The sequence below is a fragment of the Gavia stellata genome, chromosome 6, assembly GCF_030936135.1.
Source record: "Gavia stellata isolate bGavSte3 chromosome 6, bGavSte3.hap2, whole genome shotgun sequence".
NCBI lineage: Eukaryota > Metazoa > Chordata > Aves > Gaviiformes > Gaviidae > Gavia > Gavia stellata.
The window spans coordinates 5,195,615-5,218,442 of NC_082599.1; the positions used below are offsets into that span (position 1 = coordinate 5,195,615).

Consider the following 22,828-nt stretch of genomic DNA (forward strand, 5'->3'; position numbering starts at 1 on the left):
ATTTGACAAGGCTTCAGGCCTCATTTTGGTAAATTCCAGCTGCTGGTCACATTTATACTTTACTTCATTTTACACCAGGAACATATCTTCCCTTAGCACATGTGGCTTTTTGTAAACAAGGAGAGTTTTGATCATAATTATCTGTAGAGCCTGGGAGTTCCCAACACAGACCAGACCCTCTTGCTCTTCATCCTGAACACACATCACTAAAAGTTTGCTCTGTCCCAAGCATTTTACAATCCAAACAAAAGTCAATGGCTAGATGCAGAGAGGTGGGCAAAGAAGACAAAACAGTATGACCAGAAAGCAGTAAGGAGGGCAAAGATCATGCAGACAGTAGATGCTGAGGTTGTCTTTATAGTCCAAGCCACAGAAGAGAATGTGATTTTGATGACTAGGATCCTACTGGGGGGAAAAGCTCTTTTTAGGAACTAAACCAAAAAGTCTACAACTATTTGTTTGATCTTATTTGCCTCTGCAGCCAGTCCAATGTCCTGCTGTAAATCTTGCAGGATTAAGGTTTCTTCTAGCCAGATTTAGTGACATTCCAGCATATGGGATGGTTAGACTACATCTAAATGGATGCATGCAGCAAGGATTTTTTTTTCCCCACTCCTTTATCTTCTCTTAGTCAAGAAATACATTCGGGTAGCAAATGTGCTGGATCTGTTTTGTTGTTAGAGCTCTCAAAAGCAATTAATTTCATGCCAGTAACTCTACAGTTTGACCTAAATTTCCTCAGTTTCTAGTCCCCTGCCTCCTTCTCCCCCTAGAAGCAGTATTTCAAACTCCTTCCTTAATCTGCTAATCCTTAACCTGAAGGGAGTAAATAAAACATCTAGATGAACAGCAGCCGCAGGACATTTATGTGCAGAACAATAAACAGAGAACAGACCTTAACAGCATGTTTCAAAGTCTGTCCAGAGCCAGATGGGTTCCTGGGGTTCAGCATGAAAGTCAGTAGGTGTTGGTTGCCTAGTTTCTTTGAAAGCCTAACCGTGAACCTTTGCCTTTTGTTAGAAGTAAAATTTTCAATGTTAGGCATGTCTCTGACATGTTCCCTGGTAGCACAGGTTACACTGAGAGCAATGCTTTTGGGTTTTGTAGCCTAAATAAAAGTGAATGGATATAAGCAGCTGGAGATTTGTTTTCCAAATTGACTCCAGTCATGAGTCACTGAGGCTCTCAAAACCAAATACCAATTTTGTACCTGGAGCCTGAGTTGTTAAACACAGAAGCTATTTTAACATTGACTTAGTAGGGTTATACCTCTGAGCATCTTTCTGTAAGTTGCAGTATCTCATATGTGGGAGGTCGTCTGTTTGGTTTTTTGCTGGATTGCTGTGAAATCTTTGAGAGATTTGTGAGGCTGAAGGACGTAACAAAATTGCTTCTGGCTCTAAGACTGACTAATCGAGTCCTAGGAAAAGTGCAGTAAGTGTTTATGATAGCAAAATAGTGTTTGTTATTAAGAAGGCTGGCTTGTTTGTCATGCAGAAGACCTGAGGCACCAGCAAAGTTGGTTACTGGATTGTGCCTTCTCTTTTTGCTGTCAGTCAGTTGAGCTACAGTTGAGCAGGTTTGCGAACACCGCTTTCTGTGTTTGTCCCATGTTACTTGACAGATTCCTTTGCAAACAGGGAGACTGATACGGCAAATGCAGAATCCTAACACAATGATCCTGGGAAAGGCACTGGCTGTTTGAACCCCTGTGGAAGTGATTTTAATAACTGAAGTGTTATGCGTTTAGCTGAGAAAAGATCATTTAACTGAAGACTCTGTAACTGCAAAACTGCAACTTGGCACTTGCCTTCCTTTACCATTTCACAAAGAATGAGAAGACAAATGATCTTGTCTTAGATGACTGAATCTGTAATGAGTAACTTTCTGTCTGCCTTCAGTGATAGTTCAGTTGCTGGCATCAGCATCGTGCACTGGCTGCCTCCTGGAGCCATTTTCAGCAGCAAAAACGGTTTAAGATGTCTCCTTTTTTGTTCTATGGTGCTGTGTCCCAACTTCTTGTAGCTCATATTTTACATTGTGATTATATTTTACATTGCGCTTATATTTTACATTGCGTCTGAATGGGGGTTGAGGAAGGACTAAAAACAGACACAAATATTTTCTGGTGAAGGAGAATATGCAGCTCTACCTTGTTTAAGAAAGCTTGGTACAGCCAGCTAAGCCCAGGACTGAAGACCAGGCAGTCCATGCTCTCGTATTGCATTAATGGGTCTGAAAACTTTGAACTTCACACAGGCAAGCCTGTTCAAGAGAATAACTGAATGTAAACTATTCCAGTTTTGCCAATCCAGTGCAGATATTTGTCACCAAATTTCTTTCTGTGAACAATGCAACAGACTTCGGTGCAGCCTGGTTGTTTAGGGGCTTATCAATTCTAGTTGACATTATAATAGAACTGATGGGATGGAGTGGAGCAAAACTGGTAACCAAGGATGAAATGACCATTTGAATATTTGAGTCTTTCCAGTAGATCCTGTTTCCCTTGCTTGAATTGATTCTTGTCAAAGGGAGCTCCTCATGTTATCACTACAAATCGTTGTACATGGCTTTGTAAAAGTTGCTGTGGTTTCTGGAAGGAAGGTGTGTAGCAAGGAAAAGAAGCACAGATTTTGCCATCCTCCTGTTGCTGTTTTATATTTATATCATTTATTTGTGTTGTGACTACACTGAAAAATCCAAGTTTTGTCTTTGGCACGGCTGTGCAATTTGCCCTGAGAGCCAGAGAATGGGGACCCAGGCGTGCTTGCTGGTAAAGATAGAAGCTACAGATAGCCTCATAGACTGTTACTGCTGACCCGTGGGACAGGCAAACCTCCTGTTGCGTAGTGTAAGAGAGGTAGTGGATGGGGATAAACCGTGAGGCATTTTGCAAGCGAACAGAATTAGCTTGTTTATTTTATATAGTCATTAATGTATATGTGATATATTTACTACATATGATGATTTAAATGTATTTCCCTGTTTAGGAGTATTAGATGCCTGCGGAATATTATCCACTGGAACTTGATCACCACATTCATCCTGAGGAATGTGATGTGGTTTCTGCTTCAAATGATAGATCACAACATACATGAAAGCAATGAAGTAAGTGCTTGGAGGTAGCATGTCTCTGTCATGTAGTTTGGGGGCGGGCAGGAAAGGATGCTGAATTTGTTCTACTGATAGAAATAATACAAAAAGCACCTATCCACATGCTCAGAGTGACTTTCATGTAATTTCAAAAAGATGAAGAAAATTAGCTTAGATTTGCTAAGTTTTCATTTATTTCCTCATTACTGAGTATCAAAGGGGTTTTTTAAAGTAAAAATCCCACCCAAAAGCTTCTCTCTTATCTTCATTGACCATAGATGCTTTCCAAATTTATATACTGTGAGACACAGTATTGTGCAGGATCCTAAATTTGGTGGTTCTTGAACATTTTTGTCAGTGCATCTTGCAGTGATGTGCACTTGTGTAGGGAAAGCATTAATTCCAGAGGGCAACATCCCCATGAACAGACTACAGAAATAATTGATTTGGCTGTTGAGGCTCTGGGTCAGCTACTTTCTTTGATGACAGTGGGCACCTTGCTGTCTGGAGTCAGTGGCACTCCCAAGAAAATAAGAAATAGAGCCTGAAACAGTACTATTTTTCCTTCTTGATATCTTTGTGGGAAAAAATTCCATTTTTCTGCTAATCCCTTCTTCCTCATGCTGGCCTTGAGGATGACATTCTGTGATATGGGCTGCATCCAGCAGCAACTCCCTATCACTGAAAGGGATGGCTCCTTTCTTCAGGGACCCAAGCGCTTCACTCCAGCTCCGGCTGCTTATTTTGCACAAGCTCTGTACCTTTTCTTGATCCCTTGGGGAGGACTGAACCTTTGGAGGCCGAACTGACTAAACCGGTGGAAAACTAACCTAGCCAACAAAAAAGTGGGGAAAAGTTTTCTGCTGGCGTAGTGATCTAAGTCACTTTTCTGATGGGTAATTGAGAGTCAGAGCCAGTTCAAGGCACCAGACAGATGCACACAATAAAAAATGGGAAGGTTGAATCGGGCAAGAAGTGAGGCATCTTCTTTGAGCACTGTTGAGGAATACAGCATGTCACAATACTCCCATTTTTCTTACTGTCCATGTTATTTCTTGTTCACTCATGTAACCCCCAACTGCAGATGCTTGTCTGAGTGAGGACATTAAATCAGTCCCTATGTAAGTACTGTAATGCCTCCCACTGTTTAATCACCCAATAGCCCCAATAATACGAGGACTTTGGAGTGTATTAAAAGCATCCACTCCAAAATAAAAAGCACTTTTCTTTATTTTCTTGGGAAATAGTTATTTTTGATAGTCCCTTGGCAGAGGTTTTTACTGTTCTCATTCCCATTATAATATTCTTACAGTGGAATATTCTCCTTTTAGAGTTGTCCCCTGATATTTACCTCCATAATAAAGAAAAAACAGTGTGCTACAAACACACATGCACACACATAGACACACACCCCCCCTTCATACTCTGTCTTTTTGGAAAGCAGGTGGAATAAAGTGCCTGTAGATTGTGAGCTGCATCCATAGCTGATATCAGTCAACGTGGCTCCACTCACGTAGGAACTGGTCCTGTAGAAATTGAAAACCACCCCAGGAGCCTGGCTATCCATTCATTTTAATGTCAGCTGGGCACTCATCATCTTTGGCTAACTTTTCAAATGTAAGATCTGACATCTGAACTTTAATCCCATATTTTGGGAAAACAAATAGAAGAGTCATTAGTACCTAGATAAAGAAGAGGTCTAATATTCTAAGGTTTTTGGGACATCTATGCATAACTCTGTATTATTATTCAATCAGATGCTCCTTTGAGAAGATACAGCTTCTATTAATTCTCTGTTTGCTTTGTCTGTGTTTCTGACATTTTCAGGCTACAGAAGATGGTGGTATATGAGCTTTATTGTTGACAGCTTTATGCTGTGTGATCTACTCTCATGACAATACTGTAAATCTTAATACAGATTTTTACAGTTATTTAGGAAAAATCAGTTGGAGTCAGGCACTCAAATGCTTTTTAAAATGTGACCACAAAATGCCAAGGAAAATATAAACCTGCAAATATAAGGACAGATCCTCATATGCCTCAGTTTTCTTTCTTTAACTCATGTTTTCTCTGCAAAACACTGCAATATTTTCGGGAAGATGCTTTATACAAGCTTAATGATAACTTTGCTATGTTCTTATTGTGGTATAAGTCAGAGTCAGAACACCACCACTGAAATCGATAGGAGCAACATCATTTATGCCAGCTGATGATGTGATCTCTTTTGTGCTGATCAGTAATAACACAGTTACAGAAGCATCCAGGACTCAATGTGGAAACATTTTGCATGAAGTTACAGTGCTTATGTTAATGAATCAAGATGGGGAATTGCTGAAGGTAGCTGGAGCCTAATGGTGGATACATATGGGGATCAAGAATCCTCAGTCAAATAAATGTAACGGTATAAATTAATGAGTTCTGCTAATTAGGTTTATTATTCAATAATAATAAATCCACAATTCCAAAAGGAATTGCTCAAAATTCATTTTATTCTGGTTACCTATGGAAACAATGCAGAGGGAGATCTCACCACCATCATGTGTATTTGTCTGTATCTGTCCCAGTACCTTCCCAACCCACTGGCTAATTCCACTGAGTTGTGACACAGGAACAACAGGCTCTGATATAATTATTTTTTACAATTCTTGTGAAAATGGGCAGCTGTGGAGAGGAAAAAAACTGTGTAAGTGTTGCAACTGAGGAAAAGAGTGGAACAAGAGTCTAGACATTGTATCAGAGAATTTACATGAGATTGAGGCCACAGGGAAAGATTTAATTCATCTCATACCTTCGAAAAATTAAATGTGAGACTTAGAGCCTTTGGAAACCTAGTCTTACTAGCTTGGGGGTCAGTCAGGAATGGAGCCAAAATATTTATTCGGTGTTAGCCAAAAATAGGGGGTTTTTTTGGTTTGTGGTTTTGTTTTCCTTTGCTCAGACCAAGAGGAGAAAAAAAAAAGAAAATTTCATCTGGTTTAAAGAAAACTTTGAAAACAAAATGTTTCATCTTCTGAGTTGCTTTGATTGAATTTGGATGAAGCCAAACTAAATTTCAAATCTTAATGACATAATACTGAAATTAAAGCTTTAACACATCTAAAAGATTTCTTCTGTTTATTTCAGCTCAATAAACAGAAGCGATCACAACCTGTGAATGGGCTATCATTTTGTAACTGTGTTCTTCTCCAATAAATTCTTAGTCTACAGAATTTTTCTGGGTGTGATAGTGCATCCACTGCTCTGTTGACTGCCTAGAGATCATCAATACCTCATGCATATGAAGTCTGAAATAAAATTAACTGAGGGTCAAAAGTTTCAAATACTTTAGTAGAGTTAATTAAAAGGCTGAATAATGGTGAGACCAAAATTACATCAATGATACCAGCTAACATAGGTAATTAATGTCATGCTTCAGGGAATATGCTGAATGCCTGCTTGGTCAGAAAGAAATTTTCCCAGACTTCTGTGTGTAGCACTATGGAAATTACCATCAGCAGTTACTTGTGATTTATTGATGTGAGGGTACCATCTGCCTCTCTGTAGCTAATAGTGTATTCCACAGCTGTGCTCTCACTGCACAGCCATTAGGAGAAGATGCCTTTACTGATACTTCGAGCCTGACCAAAAATTCCTGTTGAAGTTATGGCAAAATTCATAGGTGATGTGTGTAGTGATGTGACTTACAGACTGAAGCACTAATGTCAGGAATAGAGGGGATGAAGTAGCTGATAAAAGCGTATCTTGAAAGTAAAATATCTTTTCTCTAAATGTCAGTGGTGCTCCTTCCCTTCAGTGGAAATGAAGCAAGTCTGTGACATTAACTTCTATCTTATATTTTCTTTGAATTGCTCAGCAGGTGGGTTATACTGCCTAAGATATGCATAGACTCTTATGTCATCTTTGAATACGACCCTAGGCTGTGGCTGTACCTCTCTGAAAGATCATCTGTAGTCAAATGACCTGCCTCCTCTTGTCTTCTTCCTACACGGCTGCTTCTTAAACTGCTTGCAGACTGCTGGTGTGGGCATGCCTTATGGCATGTTAACTTTCCAGACATGCTCAGGTACAGGAGATCCTTCATGTTGTGGTCAAAGCCAAACCTCAGCAGAAAGTCACAGACATAGCTGTGATTTCCCAACAGCACCTAAGATATTCTGATTCCAAGTCACAGGTATAAATCTGCATCCTGTGAATGAATTCTACCATTGATTTTTAAGGGAATATAGAATCTTTAAAATTTTCTCACCATGATTTTTAAATATTCTTTTCTGTTTCCTTTCCAGCCCTGGTGTCGATGTATTACCACTGTCTACAATTATTTTGTGGTGACCAACTTCTTCTGGATGTTTGTGGAAGGCTGCTACTTACACACGGCTATAGTGATGACTTATTCCACAGATAAGCTGCGGAAATGGGTCTTTCTCTTCATAGGATGGTGTAAGTGCCTTATGTGTTTAAAATGGTGTTATGTGGTATCTGGCATTAAAGTGATAAAGACAAGAGCAGCAAGAATAAACTTTAAAAATCCCACTGTGGTGAAATCTGACATTCAAACCTAACTTTGTTAGAACAACATGAGATCAGGTTTAGTTATTCACTCTGGTGAAATCTGACATTCAAACATAACTTTGTTAGAACAACATGAGATCAGGTTTAGTTCTTCACTGTGGTGATGACATAAAGCTAATAGGTTATTGCTGGATTTGACTTCTTCATTTAGATCCTCAGGCACCTGGTGTTACAAAAAGAAAGAAAACTCCCAGGCTCAGCATTTTGGGAATGCAGCAGTTCATACCATGTCCCTTTGACTTTGATCAGCAAAGCAGGGATCACAATCCCTTATACACTGCTGCTCAACAGGGCATAAAACAGAAAAGGCACTGTCCATGGACCACTCAGTCTCACGAGACAGATGAGACACTTCTAAGTGAGGAGCTGACTAGAAGCCTAATTATCTGCTAGTCCAACCTTACAGCTGTCTTTTGGACTGCTGAGGGGTTTGTTCCTAGAAAACAGCCCTTAACATGTCACCTTTGTACTACCCTTGTGGCTACTCAAAGGCAGAAAAATAGCTTATTGAATGCCACTACATCCTTTCTACCGTGTCAGCCTGGGCCAGAGCAAAGGCTGTTCAAGGAACAGTTCAAAGAACATGTGGACGAGGCATTGTGGGACATGATTTAGTGGGCATGGTGGTGTTAGTCAACTAACACCACCATGGTTGGACTTGATGATCTTACAGGTCTTTTCCAACCTGAGTGATTCTGTGATTCTGTGAAAGGATGCTCCTTTTCCCTAGCTGCAGCAATATAGGCTGGTCTGTCAGTACAGGCTGGGAACCGACGGTCAGAGTAGCAGTCCTGCTGAAAAGGATGTAGGGCTTGCAGTGGATGCAGGCTGAGTATGAACCATCAGTGCCTTCTCATCATGAATAAGGTAAAACACATATTGAGTGGCCAGAAGATTAAGGGAAGTTACTAATATTTTCTACTCAGCTTTGGTGAGGCTGCCTTTGGAATACTGTGGTCAGTTTTGGGTCTCTTAGGTCAAAAGGGGTGTGGAAAAACTACAGATTATGAAGCAGAAGGCCGTCAGTATGATCAGGGACCTAGAGGACATGACCTGTGAAATGAGGCTGAAGGAGCTGAGCTTGTTTAATCTGTCATAGAGGAAGTTAAAGAGGGATCTGTTAGGTACCAAGAATGATTTGAAGGATAATTACAAAGATGATGGAGCCAAGTTCTTCTTGGTAGTAGTAGATATTATGAGAAGGGGCAATGGCCACAAATTACAGACTGGGAGGTTCCAGTTGGACATAAAAAAAACAGAAAATTTATCAAAAGGTAGTGCAACAGTGGAACAGGTGACTTAGAAGCTGTGGAATCTCTGACACTGGAGGTATTGAAAATTCAGCAAGGCTAAGCCTTGGCTCAGGTGGGCTGGTGTTGCCAGTTCTGCCTTGAGCAGGAGATCGGAGTGGATACCTTCAGAGGTCCTTTCCAACCAACATATCAATAATTTGAACTTGGCCAGGAGAGGTTTGGCAAGACAAGCCCCGTGTGGGCAGCCTGTTCACTTGAATGCAAAATCTGAGGTCAAACAAAACTAGTGAATTTGGCAGTTCTTGTCTGTTGAAAGAAGAAGAGAGTCTTCCAGTTCATTAACCAAAACTCTCCTCATGCAAATCTGAATCTACATCTGTATCATCCATCCATCCATGGATTGTGATTAACTCCTGATTTTTTGGTGTTGCAGGTATTCCTTGCCCAATCATCATTGCCTGGGCCATTGGCAAACTATATTATGAAAATGAACAGTAAGTGTTATTAACATTTGTGTTTCTGTGGCTCTCTAAATAAATTAAGAAATGCCTGCAGGCTGAACTGGTAATTTAGAAATAAGGATGATTGACAGGGAAGAGGAAAGATCACATCACCTCCATCCAAATCCAGACCATCTCAAATTTCAGAGCACTACTTGAGTCAACTCCTGAAAATACCTTTCCTAAATATCCTTGGCCAAGCCCTGAAGCTCTCATTTGATAGCTCTATACATGATTTACAGTCAGGGTAATCTCCTTCCATGGGAGTTTTTCTTGAGTAAGACCTTGGTAAAAAATACAGTTGAGTGCTAAAGGATTAAGCCTTCTGGGTGTGCAGAATTCAGTTGACAGTCTGCCCAGAATAGTCTTATGGCTGGAATTTTTGCATTTCTGTTTCTGGCTTCTCCAACTGTAAGCAGTTAGTGCATGAAATTGAAAAATACGTGAGATAAAGAGGCATCTGTGTTTTGGGAATTTTTCCCCCAAACATCGATACTGGTCAGATATAGCTCGGCTTGGACTTTTCAACTAGTGTTTGGATCAATGTCTATTATCTGTTACAGCTCCCTTCTTCCCTAACCTTAAAAAAATTCTTTTCTGCATGAATCTGTTTCTCATATGACCACACTGTTTGTCTGTCTGTAGTGCATCTGATTAAATGTAAGTGTCTACCTTGTAGGTGTCTGCATCTGCACTAATCTGTGGTCTCTTATGACCAGCTGTAATCAGTCAAAACAGTAAATGCAGTCTGGGGTGCATTTCATCTCATCTGGAAGGAGATGTCCAAAGCAGGTTGGATGAATTAGACTTACATGCACTATTTCTCCTGACTGTAAGGGAGATGGATAGGATGACTTGCTGAGCTTTGGGCATCCATGCTGTAGGCATGGGAGGAATTCTGTTATGCACCACTAAGTTCCTTCCCACAAACTTTTGAGCCCTTAACCGATCTCTCTTCTGTAGCTTTAATGGTGACTTTGAAGGTGATAATCTAATTCCCAGGAGTTACACATATTGGCATTCAGAAAGACACCCTTTCACTGGAGGAGAAATTTTGTGTGATTCTATCCCTGCTTACAGTTATCATAGAGGAGAATTCATACTGTAGTCTCAAAATGGCAAGAAGAACTTTAGTTGGAACCTTGGTGTCCAAGTCAATCAGCCCTGGGAGATAACCTCAGATCACCAGATTTCCCTAATTTCTGTGTTCACAGACCTTCTTGTTTCTGGATGGATCAAGGATCACAACATTCTGGGTTTGCTTCATGGTCAGGTTCCTTGCAGCTGATACCTTGCCCAAGCCAGGGCAGCATGGCAGCTGTACCACTGTGCTGAAGTAGGACTTTCAGCTCTAGAACTAGAGCTGAAGGAACTAATCAGCTTAAACAGCATAAAACCAAAATAACCAAAACTTGTGTCTTGAAACCTGGAGAGGCAAAACACAACATGCTTTAATAACGGTGATGCACATTGAACATTCCTGTTGTGAGTGAGTTCAACACCAAGGTTTGAACACCTCATTTTGGAAGACTTCTCATTACTCCCAAAAGAAATAATGGAAAGTAGGACCCCTGATAGAAGCATGCCGCAACAACTGGGATTGCACTGCGCACAAGGTGGATAGATGAAGAAACCACTGCATCATCTGTACCACTGCCTCCTTTCACCATCATTGTATACCCGCAAAGTGAATGTGAAAGAATCTCCCCTTGATGTATCATGGATATGAAGAAAGACATGATGCATTTACATAGGAATGTGTGCCACCTTTCACCAGCAAAGGTGTAACTGGCCCAGATCCTGCGCAACAGAAGAAAGGGGGATACAAAATGCAGTCAGCAGGGCAAGAAAGACAAAGTGATCCTATTTGGTATGCAGAATATCCAGGCTGTTCCTGTTGAGTCTCTAGGCTCAAGCTCTCTGCCTTGGGTGGGTTATCAAATGGACCTGGTGATCTTTAAAGGTCCCTTCCAACTCAAACCATTCTGTGATTCTGTGATATACGTAATTTGCCTCACATCCTTACTGATAAGGGAGGTGCCAGGTTACACTTGGTCGACCCAGACAATTAAACCTAATGTCTCGGGATGTTTTCAGCTTTCTGTCTTTAATGCTGGTGTTTGCCTTGGAGCGAAACATTCACTCACATACATCCTCACTGCATGTCATATCTATTCCAAATGTGTTGTGCATTGAGAAAGTACAGAATTTGGCTTCTGCCCACCATAGTGTGAGGTGTAATGGCCTGGAGCCTCAGTGTTGTGCTTGCTTACTGTCAGCTGTGGGGCCAAGATTCATGTACTTTACTCTGCTTGAGAAATCAAGACTGGATTCTTCAATAGTGCCATTCATTTGATCTGGCACACACACCCAGGCAGACAGGCAGAGCTCTTGTAAATGAAGAGCTGAGAAGGGCATTAAGCTGTAAGGCAAAGTCTATTAAGTGAAATCTGCTTTTTGCATTTGTAGTAATGTTATATGCAGAGGAGACTCAGTAAAGTAAATGAACCACAGCAAAACAAGAGATGAATAACTTGCTGAGGTCCTGTCAATTGGCATAAATATTCAGTCATCTTCTCAAGCATTAAAGCATGTGATACTTCAGATAGCCCCTGCTTACTGCCTCCCAGACTGAGGAAAGGGGCAGATTTTGCTAAACAGTCAAAGTGAAGCACATGTAGGAATGCATCTCTGGTACATGTGTGTGAGATGTGCACATGTGTGTATTTAACTTAGTTACGGTCTTTTCTCCTCTCCAGTCCATCAGCCTTTGGGTCAGTTTATTCTAAACTTTGTGGCATTTACAGAATTCTTTCTCTGTGCTGGGATGATAGAGAAATCATGCCTTTAATTTGAATTCTGTAAGTGTGTGCAAATATAGACAGGTCAGATAAAACTAATCCCTGGCTTTGAGAAATAATTGCTGTCAGGATACTGGAGCATATGTCATGCAAGGAGAGGCTGAGAGAGTCTGGAGTGTTTAGACTGCAGAGGAGGAGGCTCAGGGGGGGATCTTATCAATGTTTATAAATGTCTTATAGGAGGGTGTGGAGAAGGTGGAGCCAGACAATTCTCAGTGGTGCCCCATGACAGGACAAGAGGCAGTGGCACAAACTGAAACACATTAAATTCCATCTGAACATCAGGAAACACCTTTTTATTGTGAGGGTGGTGAAACACTGGAAGAGGTTGCCATTGCCCAGAGAAATTGTAGAGTCTTCATCCTTGGAGCTACTCAAAAGCCAGCTGGGCATAGCTCTGAGCAACCTGCTTCAGCTGACTCTGCTTTGGGCAACTGTGTGGACTAGACTGTCTCCAGAGGTCCCTGCCAACCTCAGCTATTCTGTGAAGACAGACTGGTCTCCCCAGTCAGCCTAGCTGTTATGCTCCGTTTATCTTGACCACTGGGGAAATCACGTGTTATTACCCCATGAGGTCAGACCCAGCAAACTGGACACGCACAGAAAACATGTACTCTCCTGCAGCCTCCAAGACTGTTTGGATATCCCAGTGGAAAGCCCAAAATTCAGGACAAAATGGGAAACTCCTCTTCTCCATTGAGTATGCATTTCATCTGTAACTTAAGTTGTTTGGAGGTTGAACTGGAGTTCAGGTTATGTAGCTCACAATAGTTTAAAAGCTCAAAATACCACACAGGAAGAATGTTAAGAAAATGCTTCAACCAGCTTCTGAATTTTTTCTTTTTTGTTCTTGCTAGAGACCGTGTTCTGCATATTGAGGCAAATATAATTGGTACTGTGGCAAATACCCTGTCTGGGGTTTAGAAGTTCTTTAGCAAAATCTGACAACTCTGAAAAAAGTACTGTTAAGTCTCAATAAAAAAACACACACAAATGATTAAGAGTTATTGTAGTAATTTCCTTGATGGACAGTTGGTAAGGGGAAGAACATTAGTAAGATCTAATTAACAATAATTATAAAACCAGTGGTGGTTTTTGTTATATAAAGAACTATCAGAGAACCATGAAGAATATTAATTAGTGCTATTCAATAGAAGTATGTTTACATATCTGAGTCTAATCAGAACTGTCTTCCTAAATTGCCCTCTTCAATACTCAGGGAGTGTTTGTTTATTCTTTCAGTGGTAAAAAAAAAAAGAGAAAAAAAAAGAAAATGGCTTGTATTTCACACAGATGGAATTAAAATTCTGATGCACCAAGTAATTTTCAATGGTTTAGGTTTCTCTTTTTGGCTTTAAAGAAACATGCAGTGCTGACTTTATTGCAGAAATAATAGCTTATGTTGGATTTAAAGTAAGGGTTAAGATGACAGGCAGAAAGGTTTGCAATATCACAGCTAAGGTCCCAGTTTGAACAGTTAGACTGTGAATATGAAATATAGCTAATCAAATGCTATGGCAATAGGTAATGACACTGGCAAATATCTGTCCTCTCTCACTTACCTGCCTCATTTAATAGGTATATTAGAAATGTTTATATTACAATGTAACAGATCTGTTTTATAGACTAATGAGATGAACACGTTCTAGAAAAGCTGCTTTTTTTTTTCCCACTAAATCCTGGAGCATCAAGCTCCCATGAAGATGCCTGTGTTGTAGAAGTATACTTTTGGCCACAACCTTTGTCCCTCAACTTGTGTGGAAGTGTGTATATACACATGATGCTTCACTCAATGCAACCTTGGTCTAATACTGGCCTTCAAATAATTAATGTCAGCATTTTGCTCTTCAGTATGGTCTTACAATTAAGCAATATTTAAATTCCAAAGAGCAATGAGCAGCCTTTGCCCTGGAACCTCATTTGCGCTCTACCAGCTCTGTTCCAAATTCTCTGCTGACTTTTTCTAGCCCACTAAGTTCTGCTGTATGTCTCAGTCTGGTCTGTTTCTTATTAGTCCCTCTGCTAGAACAGCCAGCTTCCCAGAAACTCCTCTTCTAATAAATCTTGGTTCTCTGAGTTTCAGGCAGTATATAATAGTTGTCCCAAAATGCCCTTCAAAAACCTCTCCCAAATGTAGGTCTTGCAAGTTCTGGAGATTTGTATTTCCTGCCTTGGCATATCTTGCAATTCATTTTTCTTCACATCTTTCCATCTCTGCAATAAAAAAAAAAAAAAAAAAATCTGTTTCATTCATTTCAGGCTTCGCTGGGGATTCTTCTTGGATGATAGCTTGCCTGGAGGAAGTACCCTATTCCAAGTCTTGCTCTTATCACCAAATTTTGGAAGATTAGTTGCAAAATTATCAATTTACACTAATTTGCAGTCAGCGCATCAGGGAATAACAGACATGGTTTATATTTGTAAAATATTCAGAGCTCTCTCATTCATTTGGAACTTAAAAGGTGTAGAAATTGAATCAAGAAAGGCAAAAAATTGTGTGATACTGAATTGTGTTCCTAGATACCTGCTGCATATCTCAATGTTTCTGTACATTTAGTTCAGTAAGAGCATTTTGCAATGGGCAAACAGCTCCTTCTGTTTTAGCAAGAAAAACATTTTTGAGAAAGGCTTTGGGGACATTATGTGATTCAAAATAATTCCATCTGAACCATAGCTTTCTTTATCTCAATTTATTTGCCTTGGACTCATGAGGTTGCGTCTTACAGACTGCAACCTCTTTGAGGAAACAAGTATTATTTCTTGCACACTTGTAAAAGTGCAAATCTGCACCTGCCTCCATGGTCTCCTTGGCTCAGGAATTACCCTTGTTTTCATGTCTCCAGTGGCACTAAGCTTATCTTTTGTCACAAGGCAAACACAGGGAAGGCATAATTTTTGCTGTGTAGACGACTTATGTGGTATCCACAAAAGGGAAGAAAAATCTCAGACCCTTGAACTCCAAAATCTACTTCCTAAGGGATCTGGAGCTCCAATGACCTAAGCCTTAAGGCATTATGACCGCAAAGTTGTCTCTGCTTGGTGGAACCAGGATCCCGACCATGTGGCTGTATCTGTAATATTAAATTAGCTGGGCCTGGAATCGTTCCTAGGGCTGGAGTCCAAATATCATGGAGTAGTTCATATCCATATTATTAAACCCTCTTGGCCTCCAAATCAGGGTAGCTGCAGTTTGTAGACTATTGGGAATGTCCTCTGATTCGTGCTAGTTCCAGATTTGTCTGCCAGGAATAGTTTCGGAGTTGGCTATTGTTTGGCCTGGGCCAGGACTGCACCAGGGAAAATATAATGATATAAATGATTGAGTCCAGACCTGAGCCCAGTTTCTGATTCATTTACTGACATAAATGTAACTGATTTATTACTCTCAGTTAAGAGAATGAAGTGAACGTCAGTATGGGTTGCTGTGAAATCACAGGCTTAGTCTGTTGTATAACACAGCAGGGAGAAAAACACTTGCAATTAGTGGAAGTGAAAGTCAAGCCAGCACTCAGTCACACATGACACATCCAGGCTCTTTGCTGGTTTGAGGCCCTTCAGTTCACCTGTGGTTTCACTTAACCTATGTTGATTTCCCTTTGGTGATGTTGGATCAGGTATTTGCTAGCTTCAAATGATGTCTTTGTACTGTATGCTGGATTTGGTGGTCACCAGCTTGGTTCAAAGCCAATGGGATGAACTCCTTATTCATCCAGTACCTTATTTAGACAGCATTTCCATGCAACTTGAGACATGTTTGCTGTAAGTAACAGCCCATTGGAATTTAAGTGTCTCTGAGCACTGCAATAGATAACAGATTTTTTTTCCTTACACAGAATATTTCTTTTATCCCTTTTTCAGAGCCAGCAGGACACATCTTCTGCATCCTCCTTATAGCAGGTTCTCACATTTCTTGGAAATATTTACATGGTCAACAGCGAAAAATGTAGTGGGAACATGAATGGTCTAATGGGAGGGGAAAATGGGGCTCAGATCTGTGTCCAAACAAAAGGTAGCTTTGTAGCAGAAAACTCAATCACTTGCTGATTAGGTATATGATTAAACAACTCGGGGAATAAGGGAACATCTCTCCCTGGTGTCCTTGATATTACAGTCTAAAAGAAGTGCATTCCCTTTTATAAATTATTTTCTTATTTGTTTTGTTTCTTGCAGATGCTGGTTTGGAAAAGAGCCTGGGAAATATATCGACTACATATATCAAGGGCCAGTGATTCTTGTTCTTCTGGTAAGCATGTATGTGGGTGGAAGGTTGCTGCCATCTCCCATTGAGGGATAATTTGATAGGCATCTGTGATGTTCTGCATCTCCTTTTCTGTAAAATAAGACACAAACAAGGTCAAACGTCTTCAGCTGTTCTCTGAAGTTGCCACAGTAGCTAACACTGCAAGTCAGAATTGCAGTGATCTGGTTTTGGTTGTTTCCTTGAGCTTAGGCCATTCTTTCTACTTCCCTCTGTAACGCTGTTTGCCTTCCTTTGTACAATGTTTTGAGATGTGGGAAGGAAAAATATTCAAAAACAGGAGGTCCGTTACAGTATCTGCTCATCCACTTGAGACTCTTGAAAACTAGGGCAATTCCATCATTCACATTGATTAGAAAAATGTAGTAATCATGGTAAAGTATTGCGTCTCCTTGCACAGTCATCTACATCTTCTACATCCCCATCATTGCTGTGTATTTGTTTGTTAGCTTTCCTGTTATTAAGTTTCCTTTTCAGTGCCGCCAACAGTTAACAGGCTGTTTATCTGTTTACCCAGCACTCCATCTCCTGTGCCAACGCAGGCAGAGGAGGAAGGAAGCACATTCATAAACCATTTTGAACCTTCAGCTGAAGTGCAGTGATGCTTTCCCAGAAAATACTGGGTGTGGATGGAAAAGATCAATGCTATTAGAAGGGACAATGCTGAAAAACCTGATTCTACTATTCTACTCCTTTGTGGTAAAAGCCACCTAGGAACAAGGCAGATGCCCTAACAGAGAATTTACAGGGCTCAGTGCGGTTCCCTGTCTTAGGGAACCAAGATTCAGTATAGCTGTTCCTTATGCCACTCCAACACCCATGGAGAAGGTGCAAATGCTCCAGAATAGGCAGCCAATGCCAGCTTTTTCAAGGCTAAGAAGCCTTGCGCTCTCACCTTGTCAGTGTTGCGCCTTTCATGTGATTCAGCATGAAAAAAGCTTCTCTGTTGCCTAGGAAGCCAGCTACTAATCTCAATGTTTGCTAACCTGAAATCAGGAGAGTTAATTTCTCTGTTAATTGTTAAGAGGCAGTAAACAGATCATATTGTGTGTAGCTGAAGAGAAAAAACGTAGTAGGAATCTGTTTTTATGTAAAAATTCTTTTCTTTATGTTCTAAGGAGAGAAATACAATTGGTGTGATACACACAATATAATTGTGTGCCACCAAGGGAGCCATCCCCATAACACAAACAACCTCATGGTAAATTGACTCACTGATATAAAGACTAAGTCACAAACAAATCCTATTCAGACAACACAAGGTAGGAAGTTTGCAATACTTGGAGCATTTAGTTTTCACATCATTGCCTAGAAGTCTGTGAATCTACCATAACCCCTTTAGTCAACAAGAGCTGTAAAATCCTTGGATAGCATCTCTGGCCGATACCATAGGCAGCTTAGAGTCATGAAAACAGCTTTGTTCTCCCCAGAACAGCACTTTCTATTTAAAGACACCAAAGAGGCACAGAAAATGGAGGTACAGTTGGAGGCTGCCTCTTTATATACAGGTCATTATATCTGCCTCTAATTTAGAGCAGCCTTGAGACCCCTCTAAACTGAGCCAGTAACTATACTGCCCCGAACTGACATCGTATATTGAACCTTTCTACATTGGCCTGCACTTGAGCTCTAATTAAACCATTAATGAGATAACAACAGCAATTGCACTGTGGGGTGGAAAGCAGCTGATATAATTTAGAAAAGTAACATAAGGGCAAGCCCTTCTTTCCCTCTCCTTATGGTTACTCCCGTCAGAAAGCACTGCTGGGTGAGGAAAAGAGCTCTCTGGAAATATAGTCTAAAAGGCAAATCTGAAAACTCCTGATTGCTAAAATGTGTGTGTCCCCTTTTTTTTTTTAAACTGACAATTGACTCTTGTGATTATAATTAAAATACACAACTCCACAGTGTGTTAAAGCAACTTGACAGGCTCATTTTTTGATCCTTATATGAATAAAATCAAATCATATGTAGTAACTCAAGCATCACTTATTATTGTTGGAGTTACTGACCCTTTCAAGGGTGCCATGAGAAATGCTGGGTTAAGAGCACTGAAGTTTGATGTCTACCATGTGCTCAGGGCAACACAGTCAAACATCACCACCTCCCAATATGTCAGTACGCCTCCGCCTTAACACAGATGGGGACAAAGTGCTGCTTTCCTCTTCCCTCCAGTGAACAATGGTCACCAGAAATGGAAGACACAAAGATTTCAAAAATAGTACAACTTTGTGACCTCCTTCAGCCACAGCTAATGAGTTGGATTTGAACTAATGAAGAATTAAAATGTTCAACTGAAGTTCATGTTTTATGAAAGAACACACAGAACAATTCTGTGAGAGAACTATCCCATTGTACGATAAAAAGACATTAATGTTACTGGAAGAAATTAATGGTATTTCCAAAAGAGGGCTCACACTAAAGGCTGAAAGTCTAAAAACTCCATCAAATTACAGTTCCTGTCCACATGTGAGCACTCAGCTGGTGGCAGTTAAAATTGATTCCACCTACTTTAGTTAGTTAAGAGCCAAGTGCCCAGTGTACAGCTCAGCTGAGTTTTGGTTACCTGTTAGACAAAGGTAGCATCATTATGTGTTCAAGAGGTGTCATTATATCAGCCAGGGGTGATACAATTTGTATGCTCTTGTTGGTAACTATTCTTACTTCCAGAGGGCTAACACCTGCTTCTAAAGATGACAAGTCTCTTTAAAAGGAGGATTTTGTCTGTCAAAAAGTATTTCCACTGGTTTTGATTTTTCATTTTCTTGCCTCTATGCATTGACCTGCTGCAGCACAAGATAGCGTAACACCAAGAAACAGGTCAGGCAGGAGTTCTAAGCCTCACTGGGAAATAAAGATTGGCCAAAAATAAAGCCCTTTGATCATGGTAGCAGTCCTCAAGGCCATCATTAAACCATCTTATTCTCTGTGATATCTTAGGTTACTAAAACTTTGAACAATACAGTAGAGATTTGTTTGATTGCTTTCCTACTTGTCTTTAGAAGAACCTTGAACATTGACTTGGGCTGAAAACAGAGAAATAATTTCAGAGACAATTTCAGAGGCAAAGGAAATTGGTTATAAATGCTGATACTGAATACTGGGTGAGAAACCTGTATTTTTATTGACAAAAAATGTGAGAGAAAATGTAGGTAATCATCCTTCTTTGTTTCATTCCTGAATGGATTTTGGCTTGAACATATCCCAGGAGAGATCTAACTGTCCAATATATTGGATGCTTTGAAATTCAATTTCTGATAGCACTAGAAAAATACACTCTGTTAGGTATTTTCTCTTCAAATTAGTGTTTTTTTTAATTCTGGTATCTTTCCTCAGAGTGGCATAACCAAGTTTTAATCATACATCCCTCTATGAAAGTAAAGAAGGGGAAAAGGGTTGGAAATACATGCCAGGGAACTGAATTTCAGCCTGATTTTATTAAGAAAAATACATTTCTTACCTTCAATTTTAAATGTAATCCCTGTCAAAGGACTGGTGAACCATGAAAACACAGCAAAATTGGAGGACGAACCTCAGAAAATAGGCACCGGAGGCAGTTAACTGAGCTGCTTTTTTTCTCGGTAACTACTGTTGTGAACTGATCCCAGATATGAACTGCTCTGCAATATTTCTGAGAGCTAAAATTGTATTAAATTTTCAGTTTTTCAAAAAGGCAGATCAAATATTTAGTTTTTCTCAAAGCTTACATTCAGCTTTAATAGATTTTTCCCCTTGTGCTTGAGAACTGAACAGTTTTCTAACCTCTGCTTTTTGGGTTTTGTTGAAAATAATTCACCACAATCAATTAACTGCTGGCATAAGTGGGTATATGAGCTGATAGGGAGACCTGGAGTTCACTTCTGTCTCTGCCTTCATCAGATATTTACTTTTGAACAAGTAGGATTGCTGCTCTATGTCTCAGTTTCCCCAGCTATAAAGCAAGCTTAATGATACTTATCTTCCGTTGTAAAATGCTTTGAGATCCCTGGATGACAAGTGCTGTAGAAGAGATAAGTGTCCTTAAGTAGATGGGCTCATCCTTATTGCAACGTGGAATTTTGCTCAGGAGACAGCTGACACGTGTACTGCAGTGGTCTTTATGATGTTCTAATCAGTAATGATGTAGCATTTTTGTGGTGGCAAGATCAAAGCTTGCCCCAGTACTCAAGGTGTGGCCACACAAATGGATTTTTATAGCAGCATCCTGTTCTCGGTTTTATTTTCTTTTTCTTTCTCAGCAATTCCAAACATTTTTTGTTTCCTTTCTTGAGGACCACTGGGAACTGAGATGAAGTATTCAGGGAACTAGCTATTGTAATTCCAACATTTCTTTTGTGAATGAAAATATCCAGATCTCATAACTCTTCATGTAAAGTTAAGATTGCTTTACTTCCCCATTGTGCTACCTTTATATCATGTGATTTCATGGGCCATACTATTGCCTGGTCACTTAGTATTGTGAGTCCCTATTCAGCTCTTTGCAATCAGCTTTTATTTTTTCTATCCTGAGTAGCTTAGTGTCACTGAACATCTGTCAGTCTGCTCTTCATTCCCTTTTATGGATCACTAAGGTCTATGTAAAACAGCACAGGTCTACTGGTAGCCTCTCTCCGTTGAGAAAACAGACTCTCTCTCTATATATATATTCCTACCCTTTCTTTCTTGTATTTCTGTATGTAATGGTCTTCCCTCCAAACTTCTAACAGCCAAATTTCTGTAGAAGCTTTTGAGGAAACGAATTTGAATTCCTTTCAGAAACTTGAGTAGACTATCATCAGCTGGATCTCCCTTGTCCCCATGCTGACTCTTTCAGAGGACTTTACAAACCATGTAATTCTTCCCCTTTAGACCTTATTTCTACAACTGCTCTTCTTTACAGTGCTTGCAAAGAATTTGTCCAGCTCCAGCTCAGCTTCAGGTTATGGGATATAGCAATATCCTATAGATAGCAATCACTGGCTGATGTTCTGGATGACTATGTCATGGAGGAAGTTTCAGTAAATATCTGAGTTTGTTTAGTTTTTCAAAACCAAGACTGTGGAAAGATGTGGTGTTTTTTATAAGTACATCACAGAGGAGAGTGGAGGTACTTAAGCTTAATAGTATTATTGACAAAAAAGAAATTAATCATAAATGACCATTAATATTTTTAAGCTAAACTAACAAGACTTCTAGCATTCATAGAAGTAGGCTTCATTAGGTGTCTTCCAATAGAAGTCAAGGAATAGTAACGATTTATCTAATATTCACAGAATCACAGAATCAGTACGGTTGGAAAAGACCTGTAAGATCATCGAGTCCAACCTGGGGGGGGGGGGGGGGGGGGGGGGGGAAACAAAAAACAAACAAAAAAAAAAAACACAAAACCCACGCCACACAACAACAATAACAAGCCACAACCCACCCAACACCACACAGCACCATGTCCATCAAGCTACATCCCACAATGCCACATCCACACGCTCCTTGAATACCTCCAGGGAGGGTGACTCTACCACCTCCCTGGGCAGCCTATTCCAGTGTTTCACCACTCTCTCAGTGAAGAACTTTTTCCTAATGTCTAGCCTGAACCTCCCCTGTCGCAACTTGAGGCCATTTCCTCTAGTCCTGTCACTAGTCACTTGGGAGAAGAGACCAACACCCACCTCTCTGCAACCCCCTTTCAGGTAGTTGTAGAGAGCGATAAGGTCTCCCCTCAGCCTCCTCTTCTCCAGGCTAAACAACCCCAGCTCGCTCAGCCGCTCCTCATAAGACTTGTGTTCCAGACCCCTCACCAGCTTTGTCGCCCTTCTCTGGACACGCTCCAGCACCTCAATGTCCTTCTTGTAGTGAGGGGCCCAAAACTGAACACAGTATTCGAGGTGCGGCCTCACCAGAGCCGAGTACAGAGGCATGATCACCTCCCTGCTCCTGCTGGCCACACCATTTCTGATGCAAGCCAGGATGCCGTTGGCCTTCTTGGCCACCTGGGCACACTGCTGGCTCATATTCAGCCGGGTGTCAATCAACACCCCCAGGTCCTTTTCTGCAGGGGAACTTTCCAGCCACTCATCCCCAAGCCTGTAGCGTTGCCTGGGGTTGTTGTGGCCGAAGTGTAGAACCCGGCACTTGGCCTTATTGAACTTCATCCGGTTGGCCTCAGCCCATCGATCCAGCCTGTCCAGATCCTTCTGCAGAGCCTTCCTACCCTCAAGCAGATCAACACTCCCTCCCAACTTGGTGTCGTCTGCAAACTTGCTGAGGGAGCACTCTATCCCCTCATCCAGATCATCAATGAAGATATTAAACAAGACC

General features: G+C 40.7%; 1 protein-coding gene across 1 annotated transcript in view; it reads left to right on the forward strand.

Annotated features, from left to right (window-relative positions):
• CRHR2 (corticotropin releasing hormone receptor 2) overlaps positions 1-22,828 on the forward strand; it is a 110,989-nt gene that overhangs the window by 57,974 nt on the left and 30,187 nt on the right. The window contains exons 5-8 of the mRNA XM_009820612.2: positions 2,991-3,108; positions 7,377-7,530; positions 9,349-9,409; positions 16,447-16,519. Coding sequence (XP_009818914.1) covers positions 2,991-3,108; positions 7,377-7,530; positions 9,349-9,409; positions 16,447-16,519 — 406 coding nt within the window. The remainder of the gene's footprint in view (positions 1-2,990; positions 3,109-7,376; positions 7,531-9,348; positions 9,410-16,446; positions 16,520-22,828) is intronic.